This window comes from Esox lucius, chromosome 17 (genome assembly GCF_011004845.1).
Source record: "Esox lucius isolate fEsoLuc1 chromosome 17, fEsoLuc1.pri, whole genome shotgun sequence".
Classification (NCBI taxonomy): domain Eukaryota; kingdom Metazoa; phylum Chordata; class Actinopteri; order Esociformes; family Esocidae; genus Esox; species Esox lucius.
The window spans coordinates 15,058,018-15,074,613 of record NC_047585.1 but is presented as its reverse complement, the minus strand read 5'-3'; the positions used below and the strand labels follow the sequence as shown (position 1 = coordinate 15,074,613).

The following is a 16,596-nucleotide window of genomic DNA, read 5'->3' as shown; positions in this document are numbered from 1 at the left end:
CATTTCTATTTATTTTAATTCAACAAATGGTTTAAAAGAAATTTTTGTGTGTGATTTGTTAAACTGGGTTACCTTTTAAAATAAAGGTGGTTGGAATATTGCTCAGATATCCACGTGTCCCAAAGAAAAGACAACTTTCCCGGGGGTGTACTCACTTTTCCACATGACTGTACACACACACACACACTTTTTCCCTCCCACCATCCCCCGCACACAGCCAAGCATGTGCATTTCTGCCAGGGGAATGCCACACACACACACACACGTGTGTCAGTGTGCAGTGTCAGCAGTAACGCCTGACCACTTGAAGGGGGAACATGTGTGGACCCCATCATTATGGTTCCCTCTTCAAAACGTCAGAGTCATTACGCTGCTTCTCCAGGCCCGAGTTGAGCGCTGCGCCCCATCACTAAGGTCTAGGATATACAGATCGGCCTGTACAAAGTTGTTTGGGAGTGGAGGTGATTTAGAGATCGGCTAATCTACACAGAACCCAACACATACTCTCTGTCAAGTTGTGTCAAGTAATGAGGCAGTATTCTCCCCATTTAGCGTGGCTCGATGGCCAGGCTGACCGCGTGTGTGTGTGTGTGTGTGTGTGTGTATCTGGCTATTTCTGTCTAGTTGGCTGTGTAATTACACTATTAGTGTGGTGCTACTGGCCTGAATGTTGCTCTATGGTTCTACTGCCCCAGTGTGGTGTGTGTGTGTGTGTGTGTGGGGGGGGGGGTGGGGGGTGGTGGGTCTTACCCCGCAGAGCTCGGTGAGAACCTTCACCAGATCCTCCTGAAGCTGGACGCCCACCTCTTTACTCTACCAAGACACAGAGAAGAGGCATTAGAGAGACAATCTATCCTGCTGGAACAGACATACCTCAGCAGAGACAACAATAACAAACCAACAGCAGCCCCGACCAACCCAGGAGGTGGTGAGGAGGGACGCAGGAGCAGATTCATCACGCTGTGAGCTGGGTACCCAATGAATGAGGAGTTTGAGGCCCAGGCTCCATTCGGGAAGACGTTCAGAGCAAAAGGAAGGGGAATAACGGGAAGGACAGGCTTTGTAGAGAGGAGAAATAATACAGGGGAGGATGGATAGAGGGGAGGGCAGAGGGGAGATGAGAGTAAAGGAGAGGAGGAAACCGGGAGAGAGGGAGCAGATTGAGGACAGGAGAGGGGGGCCGATGGAGGTGGAAGGGAAAAGGAGGCACCAGGAGTGATTATGGTGGTAACATCATTATGGCTACAGGACACAAATGGTTGACCAGAGAAAGGATTCTACAGAGACAAGTCATTCTTCAGGGACAGCGCCTCCGGGCTGGGGGAGTGGCCTATATGAGGAACATACGACGTCCACGGGTAGTTCTTGATGAAAGGAGGAGAGACGGATGGAGAGGAAGGTGACGGAGGGAGATTAGGGAAGGGATGAATGGAGGTGGATCCAGTTCTGACTGACATTAAGCTGAGCCCCTCTCCACCCTTCTGTCTGAGGCTGACTGATTAGAGGACTAAAGGATCGGTCATGTGACACACAGCTAAACGGTAGTCAATCAAAAAGCTATCTGGCACGCCAGAATCTGCCAGTCAGGACCTCTGTTGGTTAGAACATCTCCATTTCAAGATTTCCTCAGACAAATTCACCCATTTGGGGACTGAATTACAAAGCTACCCAGCTCACTATTCAATGTGAACTGTCTCCTGCTGCTGGACTTAATTAAAAGGAACATTACATTTTTGGAGAACTTTCCTAATGTCCTTGCTGGAAAGAGTTCATGTAATGAAGATGGGTTTATTTCTTCCTCAATTGCTTTACCTAATATATTCATACCCCAGTCCAGCTGGCTTAGAACGGAGTGCCAGCCATCTCCATTCTATTGCCTGGGTGTTTGTCTGCCTTGAGAAGTCACTTCATAATCATTATTCCATTATAACAAGCACAATCCACATTTGGAAGGAAATTAAGGCACACTTTGAGCATGGACGGCGGTCATTCCCGCTCCCCATAGTGACGACCCCTCTTTTGACCCTTCTAACGCAGGTCATGCATTCGATCTCTCACACCGTAAGGTGTCTGTACCTGGAAGGCTCTTACGCCTCCTTTGATCAACTGAGAGGAACCTGTGAACTCCCCAGAAATAACTTCAGATAAGAAAACACCTCCCCGCAATCGAAAATGCCTTGGGCACATTTCTCAGTACCAATGTACCTCTGCCTGTCTGTCTCTCAGTATGTCTGTCTGTTCCTCTCCATCTCTCACCCTCTCATTGGAACACAGATGAGCAGCCTCTTCGCGGAGCAGCACATCACATCATTCTGCACTACTTCCCACAGCCTCACGCCGTGTGTCTGCGTGCAACAAATGCGTGTGTGTGCAACAACTGCGTGTGCGTGCAACAACTGCGTGTGTGTGTGTGTGTGTGCAACAACCTGCATGTGTGTGTGTGTGCAACAACTGCGTGTGTGTGCGTGCAACAACTGCGTGTGCGTGCAACAACTGCGTGTGTGTGCAACAACTGCGTGTGTGTGTGTGTGCAACAACCTGCATGTGTGTGTGTTTGCAACAACTGCGAGTGTGTGTGTGTGCAACAACTGCGTGTGTGTGTGTGTGCAACAACCTGCATGTGTGTGTGTGTGCAACAACCTGCATGTGTGTGTGTTTGCAACAACTGCGTGTGTGTGTGTGTGCAACAACCTGCATGTGTGTGTGTTTGCAACAACTGCGAGTGTGTGTGTGCAACAACTGCGTGTGTCTGTGTGCAACAACTGTGTGTGCGTGCAACAACTGTGTGTGCAACAACTGCGTGTATGTGTGTGTGCAACAACTGCGTGTATGTGTGTGTGTGCAACAACCTGCATGTGTGTGTGTGTGCAACAACTGTGTGTGTGTGTGCGTGCAACAACTGCCTGTGTGTGTGTGCAACAACTGTGTGTGTGCTCGGCAGACTCGTAGCCTTCGGCACCACAAGTCTCCCTATCGCTGATTGGACAAGTTTTAATTAAAATAATTATCTAGTTAATTAGCTATTGTAATTTTGCTGATGCAAGAACTCCTGTGGGTGCGCTTGCATTCAACCAGAAGCTATCAGCTAGAGAGTCGGAGAACTTGTCAAGACATTCCAGAGCGTGTTTGGCTTGGCTCACTCTAGAGTTTCCACTCAGCCACACCCAGAGAAGTAGCGCGGATGGCCTTGACACCACCACGACCTGCCCCCCGACCAGACCCCCAGCCACCCCACTAAACCCCTGCACTACTGGAAACGGAGCTACCTTTCTCTGTAAAAGATGACCAGTTGGAGTTGAGTAATCACAAAGGTTGTGTCATATCGGCTTTGAGGTATTCAAGTGGCCTGGATATCAGTGAGGTCAAAGCCACATCCTAGACACGAGGTTAGAGGGGGGGTCGTTTTCAGAGAGGGAGGGTGATAACAGCAAGTATGTTGACAGGAGATAACAGAGGTGCTGATATTTTGTGTGTGTGTGTGTGTGTGTGTGTGGGGGGGGGGGGGGGGGGTGATAATCAAGAAACTTGTTTTAACGTGTCGGTTGCAAATGAAGTTACAAAACATGATGCATCCGCAAACACCAACTATCATTCAGAGAACTAAGCACTCACTTTTAGGAAGTGTTGAGTGCGATAATATGCAGTACTTTGTTGACAGTACTGCAGTACTTTGTTGACAGTACTGCAGTACTTTGTTGACAGTACTGCAGTACTTGGTTGTGAACAGGGATATACAGTTCCTTATTTGAGAGCATTAATATGGGGTACTTTGTTCAGAACAGTGATATCATGGGAAGCAGTGATAAGCAATATTTCATTGAAAGTGACATGCAGTTATTTGTTGAGAGCAGTGACATGCAGTACTTTTTGGAGGGCAGTAATATGCAGTACTTTGTTAAAGGGATACTTTATTTGTGATTTAGGGTTAATTTCCTACTTACACAGAGTCAGACAAACTGTGTCAGACAAAAAATGGATACCAACTTCTCAACAAGTAGCTACTAGCCAGCTCTTATCAAATGCGGGGAAATTACTCCAAAGCTGGCTGGTTAGTATTACAAAACTATATTTAGTAATACATTGTAATTATTATGGTTGACAAAAGGTAATAGAGCAAAGCTAATTACATGATACCCTCAACTCTTTTCAAACTGCAGGGACATAAAAATATTATAAATCAGTTTGTCTGGGGTAAGTAGGAAATTACCACAAATCTCAAACTCTGGAACAATCCCTTTAGGTATCCCTATGTAAACACTTCCAAATGTTTAGTCAAATGTTAATGAGAATGTCTCTGTGTGTGGTGTAAGTGTGTGTGATGTGCGATTCTGTCCGCTTTACCTTTTTGAAGAGTCGTCCAGAGTCCTCGCTGACCTGGGCAAAGCGCGGTATGATGTTGTTGAGGTAGAGGTCGGACAGCGTAGCATGGTCTCGGCTCTCCCTCTTTACTTGAGTCAACAACAAGTTCCAACAGTTGAATGGAGACAGCACACTCTGCTCTTTCCTACAGAACGAGAGGGAGAATTTACATTTGTACCGTATTGTAGAAATAGTGCTATTTTTACACAAAAAGCTACGCTATTAAAGCAAGGGGTTGGGTCACCAATGAGACTAGCTTGTTTATTTAATGTTATAAGGTTGTCAAAATGTGCATGAGTTACTTAATGGGGCTCTGTGTGGAATCCTGCATAACGTTTACAAAACTAAATTCAATCAATAATTCTCCCAGTCTTCCCTTTCTGAACGAGATTGGAATAGCATTATCGAATCCAGGATGGTAAGGATAATACTGCGAGTGTCTATCGTGTATGAGATTTGTGATAGTGTCAATGCAAGCTGATAGACGAAACGACAAGAATGTTTTTATCGGGAATTTCAGGCACTCAGAAAACATCTGTAGAAAAAGAATATTTGGAAAATTTACTTAGAACAAAAAAATCTAAAGCTTACTGGCAATTTCTGCTAGTATTTATGTCAACCACTCTCACCTACTAGCTGAATAGCTAGCCTCTTTTTGACCCGAATGCCGGCTAGCACATATAGGAAAGCTAATAGTTATGTCATACATGTATTATTCACATTGATTCTTGCATTGTCACTTGTTCATATTCGTCTACTTGTAACAAACATGTTTTTTTAACAAACATTGGCTTTAGCTGACAATAGTGTTGCCTAACTCAGTCAGCTAGATGCTAGCCACTAACGTTAGTTAGCAAGCCATCTATTAGCAAATTGTAAGACATACTAACAGTTGTATAACTGCATTTATTATTTACAATGTGTATGGTTGATGACACTTTGCACACTTTGACTGGTTTAACAACCATGGTTTACATAGTCTTTTTACTTAATGTAGGCTAGTTTTACTTTCCTACTCTGCAGATGGCCGAGGATGTGGTTCTTAGCTAATTGGACACAGATGAAACTAGCACAAAAAATAACATTATTTTACACACTACATCTTGAGATGTAGTAGTGTGGTACACCATACAGAACACCAAGACAACCCTTGCTCTATCCCACACACATTTGCACATTATTTCTAACCCTAACCCAAACGCTAATGCCCCAATGGTTATTCCTAAACTTAAACAAGCCCTAATGGCTCAACCTAACCTTGACTGATAATGCCTACCTTAAACCACGGCTTATAAACAGATTTTGAAAACAGCGGTTAATACATGGGTGCGGCAAATACACAAGTTTACATTTTTAAAACCGTTTCCACTGGTGAACTTTTTCACCGATGACTGCTTGACGACGTACATGACTCAGAAACTCATGTAGCTAATATGATACAATTGGCCTTACAGGGATTTCAAAAACACATTTTGTTCTCCAACACAGTAAGTCTGGTAGCGCCCTATTCAGAAATGTTTATATTCATGTACAATTTCTGTACGAGTCATAATTCTCCGGGCAAATGCGGTTTATATATTGGTGCGGTTAATACTTGGGGTTGTTTGCACACAAAGGTATGAAATTAATGGCATGGTTTATACACGGTGCGGGTTATAAATGGGGAATTACGGTAACCCTAATTTTAACCTTAACCCTAATTGTAGCTTTCGATGTAAAACTAACCCAAAACGGGGTCAGGAAAAAGGTTCCCATTAGTCACTTTTTTCTGATTCAAACCCATCTTGGGGCAATCATGCCGTCTCCTCAGCTGCCCCTCCATTGCATTACTAAGACTATCCCTTCAGAAGCTCAGAGCTCTAACGAGGTGTGGTCGCCGGGGGTTGGTCAAAGTTTTCTTGGAAGCCCATCCCAACCGTGCAAGGAGGGATATGAGGTGAGGTCAGGAGAATTACTAAGACATATTGAGTATGGTTGTATGGTGGTGTCATTAAACAGCCCCACAGACGTTTCAAACCACCAACATGAGATCTGGCCAACTGCCAAATAATGGTCAGTCAGTCAAGCCGTCAGTCGCTGTACTTTTGAAGCTCTTCATGTTCCCCCAACCAAGGGTGTGCAAGCCTGTGCTTGTGTGTGATATAGAGAGTTAAGATTAGGCTGTGTGTGTGTGTGTAGAGTAGGTCAGAGCACCATGTTTATTTGATGCACATTTGGAGAGACATAGTGAACACACAGAAAAGCCTGCAATCTCACACACACAATCTCTCCCTCTCTCTGCACAAGAATGACACTAACACTGCTAATCATATAACACTAACCCAGAATGCAGTGCAGCGTACAATCCAGAACAAGACGCACACTCCAACCCAAACACTGCAAACCGTCCCTTAAGCGGACAAGCGCATATACATATGACTCTGTAATGATCACAAGAGTAGACACTTGGACCACTAGTTGCTAGTGCCCAGACAGATATTCTCCTGCCAAGCACAGCCCATACTGACTCACACACACCAATGAGCCAGAGGATTCAGCCAGGGTACAAATCTCAGTGGGCAGAGGTACTGTGGGACACGGCCCCTCCCACAGGCCCAGGCAATCTGTCAGATAGGCAGAGACAAAGACACATAGAGACAAGACTGAGACATACAGACATGCAGAATCCTGATAACATGGCGAAAAGACTCAAATACTGCATTTGGGGACAAATTACGCCAATTTCCATTATTAATGCAGATTTTAAAAGAAGAACCCTCAAGTCTTGCCAATACATTTTATTTATGTGGTCACATGTAGGTCATTTGGTAGCCTTTGACATTTGATACCTATGAGGGACCAGTATGAAAATGTATACCCTCACTATGGTATGTTCCTCTGGATAATTCACTGTGACAACTGCATCCTGTTGGCATGCGAAACAGAGGCAGTCAAAGCTTAACACAATGAACATTTCATAATAAAGCACCAAAAAAAGTCAGGGCAAATCGAGCGAGGTTGCAATTTATAACATTTACATTAACTTTAAGTTTAAATCACATATCGTTCTACATAAAACAAGCTCTCGTGTGCATAAAAAGACAAATCTGCTCAGTGTATGAGACAAAGATCACATGCCCCATTGGAGAAACTTGTGTTTCACTTGATGTGCAGTTAGAGAACAATTAGTTATTTTTAGAAATGCTCAGCAATTGTTCTCCTTGCCTTCACAGCTGTCAAGCAAAACACTTCAGTTGAATTGCCTTATAGAGGCAACTAGGTCTGTTTTTAATTGTATTGAGAAAACTAATTTACCTCATTTAAGTCTAAAACATGTCAGCAGTAGCCTCCTATTCTCAAAGACCTGAGACAGTTAAAAGACTTGAAAGACCCTTCCCTAGTTCCTATTGTTAAAATCTAGCAAGCCAAAGCACAAGACATTTACTAAAATGTATGATTTTAATAGCTAAATTAACACCAGGAATCTACAACTATTATTTAGGGTCTAGCCATGATTGCGTTCTTAACAAAAAAAAAAAAGTCCTACGTCCCAATTCTACAGGTTTAATAAAAAATGGTTATGGGAAAAAAAGTACTGTATTTCAAACGTTTCTTCAAATGTGGGTAATAGTTGGTTACTTCAATTCACTCATATATACAGGAAAAGGCTAATATATCACCGGAACATGGCAGCTTCCTGAATGTTGTTCTACCTGACCCTGACACAACCATGATCCTGTTCTCTCCCTAGAGGCCGACTTAGCTCATCCTTGTTCAATATACAGATCTGCCCTATGCACAGTTATGGAGATAAGCAGAACATTCCAATATTAAATAAAGATGCTAAAAAGGAATGGAATAACTAGGCTGCCATGGCAACCATACGGTCAAATTGTACTGGTGCCATCAACTGACAGGCTCAGTGGCACTAATGGAAATTGTTAGTCTGTTTTTTTGCTCTGAACAGACAACACACAGCGGCAAACTACCTAACCACTGTGACTGATAAACATTTGAGGAATGTGTGTACAATGTACAGACTCAGGGAGCACAGCCTGGCTATAGAGACTGGCCATCACAGAGAAACCTGGGTCCTCAAAGAGGACAGACTGTGGTAACTGTGCTCCGAGAGGTAGAGGTACATTTTACACTGTGACCTATGACACAGTGACAAATACCTAGGCCTGAGAGAAGGATTCTTCCCCAAAACGATACGTTTTTACAAAGAATTTGAAAACCTACAAGAAAGAGCAGGAATACAATATGTATGTGTTTGGGTCGAAAAACCAACATGTGCAGTTTTGGCAGCAAAAATTTAGCCAGAATCTGAAGGACAGCTAATAACAATGCAAACATAACAGCAGTAAAACGGTTTACCATTTTCTGGGCAGCCTTTTGAAAAACCATGGTTCAAAAGGCTGCACCATGTTGTGTGTGCGTGCGCGTGCGTGCGTGCATGTGTGCGCATGAGAGTCATGGTGCCATGTGACAGCCTATAGGCCTCAAGTAATGTGTGTCCGCTTCACAATATAGATCTTTGACAGCACTGTTAACCCTGTTAGTGATGCTGTGGCCAAACGCCCTCCTGACCAATGGATGAGTGTGGTGTGTTGTGCGCTAAAGCACAACTTTGCTATGAAAGACAGACACAAACACACAGTGAGATCATGCAAGTAGAACGTTGACCCTAGCAGACACAAGGTCAGAGAGACAATGAGTGTCTTTGACTGAGGGTCGGAGAACGAGAACTGTCTGACATACTAGAGATGTAGGATCCAGACACTGGCAGCGCTGGGTGAGTCACAGTAATACCTCGCCCCCGTCTCCTTCTCTCCATTCATCTCTCTCTGTGTCTCACTGACATTCAGCCTGGTTTGGCAAACCATTGTGTCTCTGTGTCCTTACCCTGTGACGAACCTCACTTTCAACGCAGACGTCGCCACAGCAACGGTGTCAGCGCTGTCCCGTGATCACCTCTGACCCGAAGACATCACACGGTCGTATATACACACGCACGCACATTGTGTTGGTCTGTCTCCTGTAGTCTTCCTCAGCAGCCTGGGGTGGTCTAGCCTATTGCCCTTGTGACCCAGAGTCAACTAAAAGATAATACAAAAGAACTTCCCCGCTCCTTAAAAAAGAAACGTACTCAAGCCTTCCAGGTGGTGCCCTCTGGTTAACAGAGCTCTTGTAGTGCCAATGTGACCGCCAATAGATTTGAGCATCTACTATGCCACCATTTGAGGTGTGATTGAGAATCCCCGTCAGCCAAGCAGCTAGTGTTGCCCGGGGAGCAACGAGGTGTGGTCAGCAGGGATTTCCTGAGCTCATCACACTGTGGCGACTCATTCAGGCTCGTTGGGCACCTGCAAGCTCCCTGAGGTCGTCAGGTGAGTGGGCCTTCCCTCACAGGCGTGGAGGTGGGCGCAGAAGGGTTGGGTGCCGAAGCCTATGGCAATAAGTGTGATCTTAAACACTACTAGATCCATTGGGAGCTGTAAGGGCCATAGATACAATTGGAAATGACAGGGTTTCATATATTCCAGCAGCATTAATGTAGTACAAAGGTTTAAGAGATGTGGGATAGAGAACGCTGGAGTGTATGTCTCTAAAGTGGTCTCCTCTTCAACACTCAGCTCATTCAGTGTGGCAGTCTCCTTTCCGACCCACAGAGACACACGAGGCCGTTTCTACGTGGTTAAACCCTGCTGACCTACTCAGCCCGCCAGCAAACAGCGAGAACATCACAAGTCTCCACACACACACACACACAACCGGAAAATAGCTGAGATTCCAGCTTGGCACCAGAGCCGAACTACTAAAGACAAAGGAGCCCCAGATGTTGGGAAGGGAGGAGAGGTTAGTAAGTGGGTACACTACAGTAAACGGTGCGGGATAAACAATTGTATTCTCTCCCTCCCCACTTGTCTCCACAGAGAAGAGGACCCCCCCCATGCACCGAACAGTGCAGGGAAGGAAGAAGAAGGGGCTGTGGGAGACGTTGGGGTGGTTGAGTCAGACACAATATTGATCACATGCCTTGGGAAATGTCCCTTGGTGTGTGAGTGTGTGTTTGTATGCACGTGCATCCCTCTGTATAACTGGAAGATGATCTTTTCAGACTGACTGGAACATGGCATGAGGGAATGGAAAGACAAAGAGAGAAAGAGGAAGGAAAGGGAAACAAAGGGGAAGTAACTGTGAAAGAAAGGGGAAAAGCAGAAGAGAGAAGAGGTCTGTAGTGGCTGTTATCTTGAGTGGCTGTACTCCAGTCAGTCAATCAAGCAGATTGAATACAGTTGGAGCGCCAGTCTCTTTAGCTAGTCTGAGCGCCAGTCTCTTTAGCTAGTCTGAGCGCCAGTTTCTTCAGCTAGTCTGAGCGCCAGTCTCTTTAGCTAGTCTGAGCGCCAGTCTCTTTAGCTAGTCTGAGCGCCAGTCTCTTTAGCTAGTCTGAGCGCCAGTCTCTTCAGCTAGTCTGAGCGCCAGTCTCTTCAGCAAGTCTGAGCGCCAGTCTCTTCAGCTAGTCTGAGCGCCAGTCTCTTCAGCTAGTCTGAGAACCAACCCCTTTAGTCTCTTACATTCCAATCCTTACCCCTCCTTGTCATTGGCAGAGGCCATGAAGTCCAAGAAATGGAATGTAAACTGAAAGGCTGGTACTCTGCAGAGAGTTCAGCAATCTTCCTCTGAAGACATAGCTAACATCGTCCGATAGCTCGACGTCCACACGGTTAACACACCTCTATTATCATAGCCTTGTCAACACAGGTGTATAATGTATACGTTTTGGTTTCCTGTCGGCAACCAAACATCTGACTTTTTGCACCGGTCTTTCCAAGGATTTGTTTTATTCCAGAGCTAACTCACCTGAAGAGATTTTTCAAATGTGTGAAATGTCTGGGGGTCCCTGATGAGGGGCTTGAAGACCTATGTTTTAGAATTAAGGCTAGAAGTAAGGTCAGAGTTAGTGGTTGGGTGTTTAGGCAGACCGTCCTAAACCCATCCCGGCTCAGCACGATGCGGAGCGGCTGCCACACATTACATCAGAGGATTATGGGTTTAGACATGAAGCGGATCGGACCGTGGCCAGGCGCTCGATGAGGGATGGCATGAGACGTACTCACAACACGGTGTCGACAGCGAGCCTTCATCTGTCCTTTTCATCTAATGGGTTGTGTGTCTGTTATTACTGTGTTCTGTTTGGCACATTATAGTGTTGGTAACTGGTATTATTAAAAGCCCTGCAGGACTGCTCCTCTCCTTTCCTCTGCTATTGCACCACAGGAGCAAATATAGAAGCGAGTGTCACACTGAGAGACATAATTAGTCTACATTGTGTGTGTGTGTCCTTGTTTTTGGGCATGGTCACACACTGTGAAACACCAGAGCAGGCAATTCAGAGCCCAAAATCTCCACCTGGTGTCATTGGCAACGAAACACAAGTACCCACACATACAGGAAGAGTTGAGTGGATTTAGGACTCAGCATCCAATGAATAAAGGCGTGTGTGTTAGTTTGTGCTAACAGTGAACCAGCCATTTGCATAAATTCTAAACCGAAGTAAAAGTTGTTCCATTGCAATGTTCCTAAAGATGGACGGATTGACTGACCAACGGATAGCGTTAGTGGTGATAGAAGGAGATACATTTTCCACAGGAGGTACCTTTTCTGAGTACCAAATACGGTGACTGAGACGAAAGTGGGAGCTACATAAATCTTAGCCAACAAATGACAAATTTTGTATCGGGAAGAGACTCAGTAGCAGTGTCCCTGGAGGGCTTGTTACGAACAGAAATAGAATGAGGAAGAGTCACAAATGTGACTGCTGAGAAAGGGCTGAGAGGTTCTGGAGGTACAGCTTCACTCTATTCCCTTCTTCCACTGCTGTCCATAGCTGCTTTTCTGGGGGCCTTCTATCTTCCCTCTGACAAGATCTGATTGGGGGTAGGTGTCCCTTGTCAAGGGGTAAGAGCTGGATTGAGTTCAGGGACCTGTTTTGGTCACTGGCCAGGTGTTTGTCCCTGGGGAATTGGCCCGAAGCTGATACAACAGAGGGCCTGTTCTTGAAACACCCCCTCAATAAAGTTCTCTCCCCAAAACTAGAATAAGTTGTTGAGAGGACAATGTTTTTAAGGCTTGAACTGTAACCAGAGTAATCTACCAATCGTGTTTTTTTTTTTCCAGCCGGTGTGCAAGGGCAAATGTGTGTCTTACTTGAGTTGATGGTCCTTGGTGCTGCGTGTCTTGGTGAGGAACCTCTCGGACAGTTTCTCCAGGTTGCGGCTGTAGTCCATCTCAATCTCGGCTTTCTTCCTGAAGAAGTCCTGCAGGTCCTGCAGCAGCTGAACCCTGAGCTCACACTGCTGGTCCAGACACTTCAACTGCTCCATCAGCTGAGTGCGGATCTCTACAGGAAAAGGGGGAGGGGGTAGAGTTTTGATCATCTTTGGTGGGACAGGGATCAGTGGCTATAGCTTTACACGCTGACATCATCTTTCAATTTTCCCTGATCCCATGCCTCACCAAGACCTAATGTTAACCGTACTTCTAACCCCAACCGTTAATTGTTTTAGAAATGTAATCGATAAGCTAAAAGGAAAGCAAATTCTAATGCTACATTGTTTCCTAAACCTAACCCCTAAGCAGTTCATATGTGTTTTTCTTATTCAGGTTTAATCAACTTTGCGGGTCCCCTCAGGCATGTTTGTTGTCTACCCTTGTGAGGAACTGAGACCTACGGTGAATCCAAAAATCCTGGTCCCATATTCCTACACTAAACATAAGCCTGACCTTAGTATTAAATTAACCTGTAATACCTAAACCTTAAAGTTACCCCAATTCTAACAATATGCCCAAGTTTTTCCCCAAGCCTAAACCCTAAGCTGAAATCCTAATATTTGTTGGTGGGGCCCGGACAAAACCCTTTCGGGGACCTCTTCTTCAGGCTATACCATCTTTATGGGGACATCAGAGCCACACATGTAAACAAAGATGTGTAACACACACACACACACACACACGTAAGCACGCACACACGTGCATGCGCACACAAATCACAAACTTGATTAAGGGTGACATATGACAGACTAATGCTACGCTCTCGCTTGGCAGACGAGAGGGTTTAAGATTCAATTAACCCCCCAATCTAAAAAATAACACAGATGATTATCTCCCACACACCTGCACACATATCGTCAGCAAAAACACACACACACACCGGGCTGCCTGTGTCCTATCTTAACAGGTCCTGCTGCATGTGGAGGGGATGGCTTTATACTCCATATTGCTGAGTCTCACTGTCTGACAGTAACAGTGGGCCAATCTACTCTACCATTTACAGCTGACAGGACATTTTCTCACAGCCACAATGAGAAGGGGGATTTACAACTAGGCTATCGCTCTGCCTGAAAACTCTGAATCAAAACCATGCCCTCGCTTTCTCTCTCTTTCACACACACACACACACACACACACACACACACACACACGTCTTATTCTATACCGTTCTAAGCATCTCCAATAAGCACTGTAACTAGATGATGTCACTCTTACTCAGGGCATTTTAACCTCTAATCAGCAGAGAATGAACACAAAGACGCGCAGTGTGTGTCCGACTGTATGTGTGTATGTGAGTGTGTGCCACGACTGTACGTGTGTATGTGAGTGTGTGCCTGACTGTACGTGTGTATGTGAGTGTGTGCGAGTGTGTGCCCGACTGTATGTGTGTATGTGAGTGTGTGCCACGACTGTACGTGTGTATATGAGTGTGTGCCACGACTGTACGTGTGTATGTGAGTGTGTGCCCGACTGTACGTGTGTATGTGAGTGTGTGCCCGACTGTACGTGTGTATGTGAGTGTGTGCCACGACTGTATGTGTGTATATGAGTGTGTGCCACGACTGTATGTGTGTATGTGAGTGTGTGCCACGACTGTATGTGTGTATATGAGTGTGTGCCACGACTGTACGTGTGTATGTGAGTGTGTGCCCGACTGTATGTGTGTATGTGAGTGTGTGCCCGACTGTATGTGTGTATATGAGTGTGTGCCCGACTGTATGTGTGTATATGAGTGTGTGCCACGGCTGTATGTGTGTATATGAGTGTGTGCCACGGCTGTATGTGTGTATGAGTGTGTGCCACGACTGTATGTGTGTATATGAGTGTGTGCCACGACTGTACGTGTGTATGTGAGTGTGTGCCCGACTGTACGTGTGTGTGTGAGTGTGTGCGAGTGTGTATGTGTGTGTGTGAGTGTGTGCGTGTGTGTATGTGTGTATGTGAGTGTGTGCCCGACTGTATGTGTGTGTGTGAGTGTGTATGTGTGTATGTGTGTGTGTGCCAGAATGTGCGCGCTACAGTTTGCCTGCATGGGTCTATGTTGATGTCTGCTGTTGTGGTTTGTCTACAGTAATTGTTGGCTTGCCGGCTGTCATCTTAAATGAGGAGAAATGATTCAGTGCCACACCATTATACCGCTCCAACACTGAGACCAAAGCCAGTAATAACCCAGACAACGTAACAGGAAGGGACAACAGCGCCTCAGATATACTAGTCACTTGCACAACTCATTTCAGCATCACTTCCAGACAGAGAACAGGGAGGAGAGTGACAAAAAGGGAAGAAAGAAAGACAAAATGGAGACAAGCTGAAGGAGGGAACCAGAGAAGCACATATTATCACACTAAAAATGAAGGGGTTTTGAAGGGTCGTTTAGGAGCAATTCCATAGTAAGGTCAACTGAACCCTTCCTCTGAAAGGTTCTACAAAAATATACATTTCACGTTCATTTATTCATAAGTAATTTCTGTTAGGCAATTAACATAAAGGCATAAAGATATGGATTATGTTTGAAAATGTCCCATTTATAACACTGGAGGTTCTTCACGTTGAAACTGTTGGGGAACCCTATGAGTTCTTCCAACAACCCTTTAAAAGGGTTCTTTAAAGAACCTCTTTCAATTGTTATTCAAACAACATTTGGAAGAACATTTGGGGTAGATTTTTGTACAGGTACTTGGTTGGTATTGTTCTTGAGTAACAAGTATAAATTGTTCTTGACAATGCCCTTTGGCATTTTTACTTGAATAACTTATAGGGGTTCCCTCAGTTTTAAAGTAAAGGACAATACAAGAACCTTTTCACTTTAGAGCTTATGTTGTAGCAGACAGAGCGAAATGTAAATCCATAGTTTCGATCAAAGACTTAGAAACCCATTTAATGAAACTCATCTAATTAGTTTCATTTCTCCAACATGCCAATATGTACTAGTCTAAATTTTTCGGGGTGTATACTCCTCTGAAGTGCTAGTACTGAAAGACATCAGGGGTTGAGTTCCTCTTTCGTTAATCCATTCCGTGTGGTGCCATAGATGAGACGTTGGGATAGATAGAGGAAGAGGGACAGAAGGGAGGGGGTTGTGGTTAAAACTGTGGTGCAATGGGGTTAAACTAATGTAAAGGGGGCATGCCCTTAAGCATGCATCTCCTGACTAACAGTGACAGTTTTCTGTTCAGGCATACACACAACTGAGATCTGTGGTCTAGACTCAATATTCACAATTCCTGATAAAACCAGGTGTGTGGTTTCAGAGTTCCTCATCGGTCTGAGACACGTGGAGTTCTCAGAGAGAATTGAGTAGTTCTCAGAGAGACTCACGGAGTTCTCAGAGAGAATTGAGTAGTTCTCAGAGAGACTCGTGGAGTTCTCAGAGAGACTCGTGGAGTTCTCAGAGAGACGTGTGGAGTTCTCAGAGAGACGCGTGGAGTTCTCAGAGAGACGCGTGGAGTTCTCAGAGAGACGCGTGGAGTTCTCAAAGAGACTCGTGGAGTTCTCAAAGAGACTCGTGGAGTTCTCAAAGAGACTCGTGGAGTTCTCAGAGAGAATCAGGGAGTTTTCTGAGAGAATCTGTGATTCTGCTGAAGTAAGACTGGTCCAATCAGAGTCCCACAGCAATGCTGTCATTTTACCATCACACAGCCACAAGGCTCTTTGAAGGTATACAGGTATTAGGGATCCATCATCATCTAGCACTACCTTCTAAGAAGCTATTTTAAAAATGTTCTGAATATATGAAAAGTTCATTTCAGGTGGAGTCATTGCACTTGTGGAAGCATCTTAAGACATAATAGGATGTAAGGCAATTTCAGAAGGAACAAAGCCCATTAAAACTCTGTATAACTAATTTGATGTCTTAGAGATGTACGCTAATTATTACTGAACCCAGAGATGTAAGCAAACTCCTCCCACCGAACTGGAAATTGT

The 16,596-nt window shown here is 44.9% G+C and overlaps 1 protein-coding gene across 3 annotated transcripts in view; it reads right to left on the bottom strand.

Annotated features, from left to right (window-relative positions):
• The window catches only part of srgap2 (SLIT-ROBO Rho GTPase activating protein 2), a 74,599-nt gene that overhangs the window by 20,588 nt on the left and 37,415 nt on the right, over positions 1-16,596 (bottom strand). For all 3 annotated transcript variants that reach the window (XM_034287157.1, XM_034287156.1, XM_034287155.1), the window contains 3 exons: positions 12,550-12,742; positions 4,342-4,504; positions 751-813 (listed from right to left, as the gene is read on the bottom strand). In XM_034287157.1, coding sequence (XP_034143048.1) covers positions 751-813; positions 4,342-4,504; positions 12,550-12,742 — 419 coding nt within the window. The remainder of the gene's footprint in view (positions 1-750; positions 814-4,341; positions 4,505-12,549; positions 12,743-16,596) is intronic.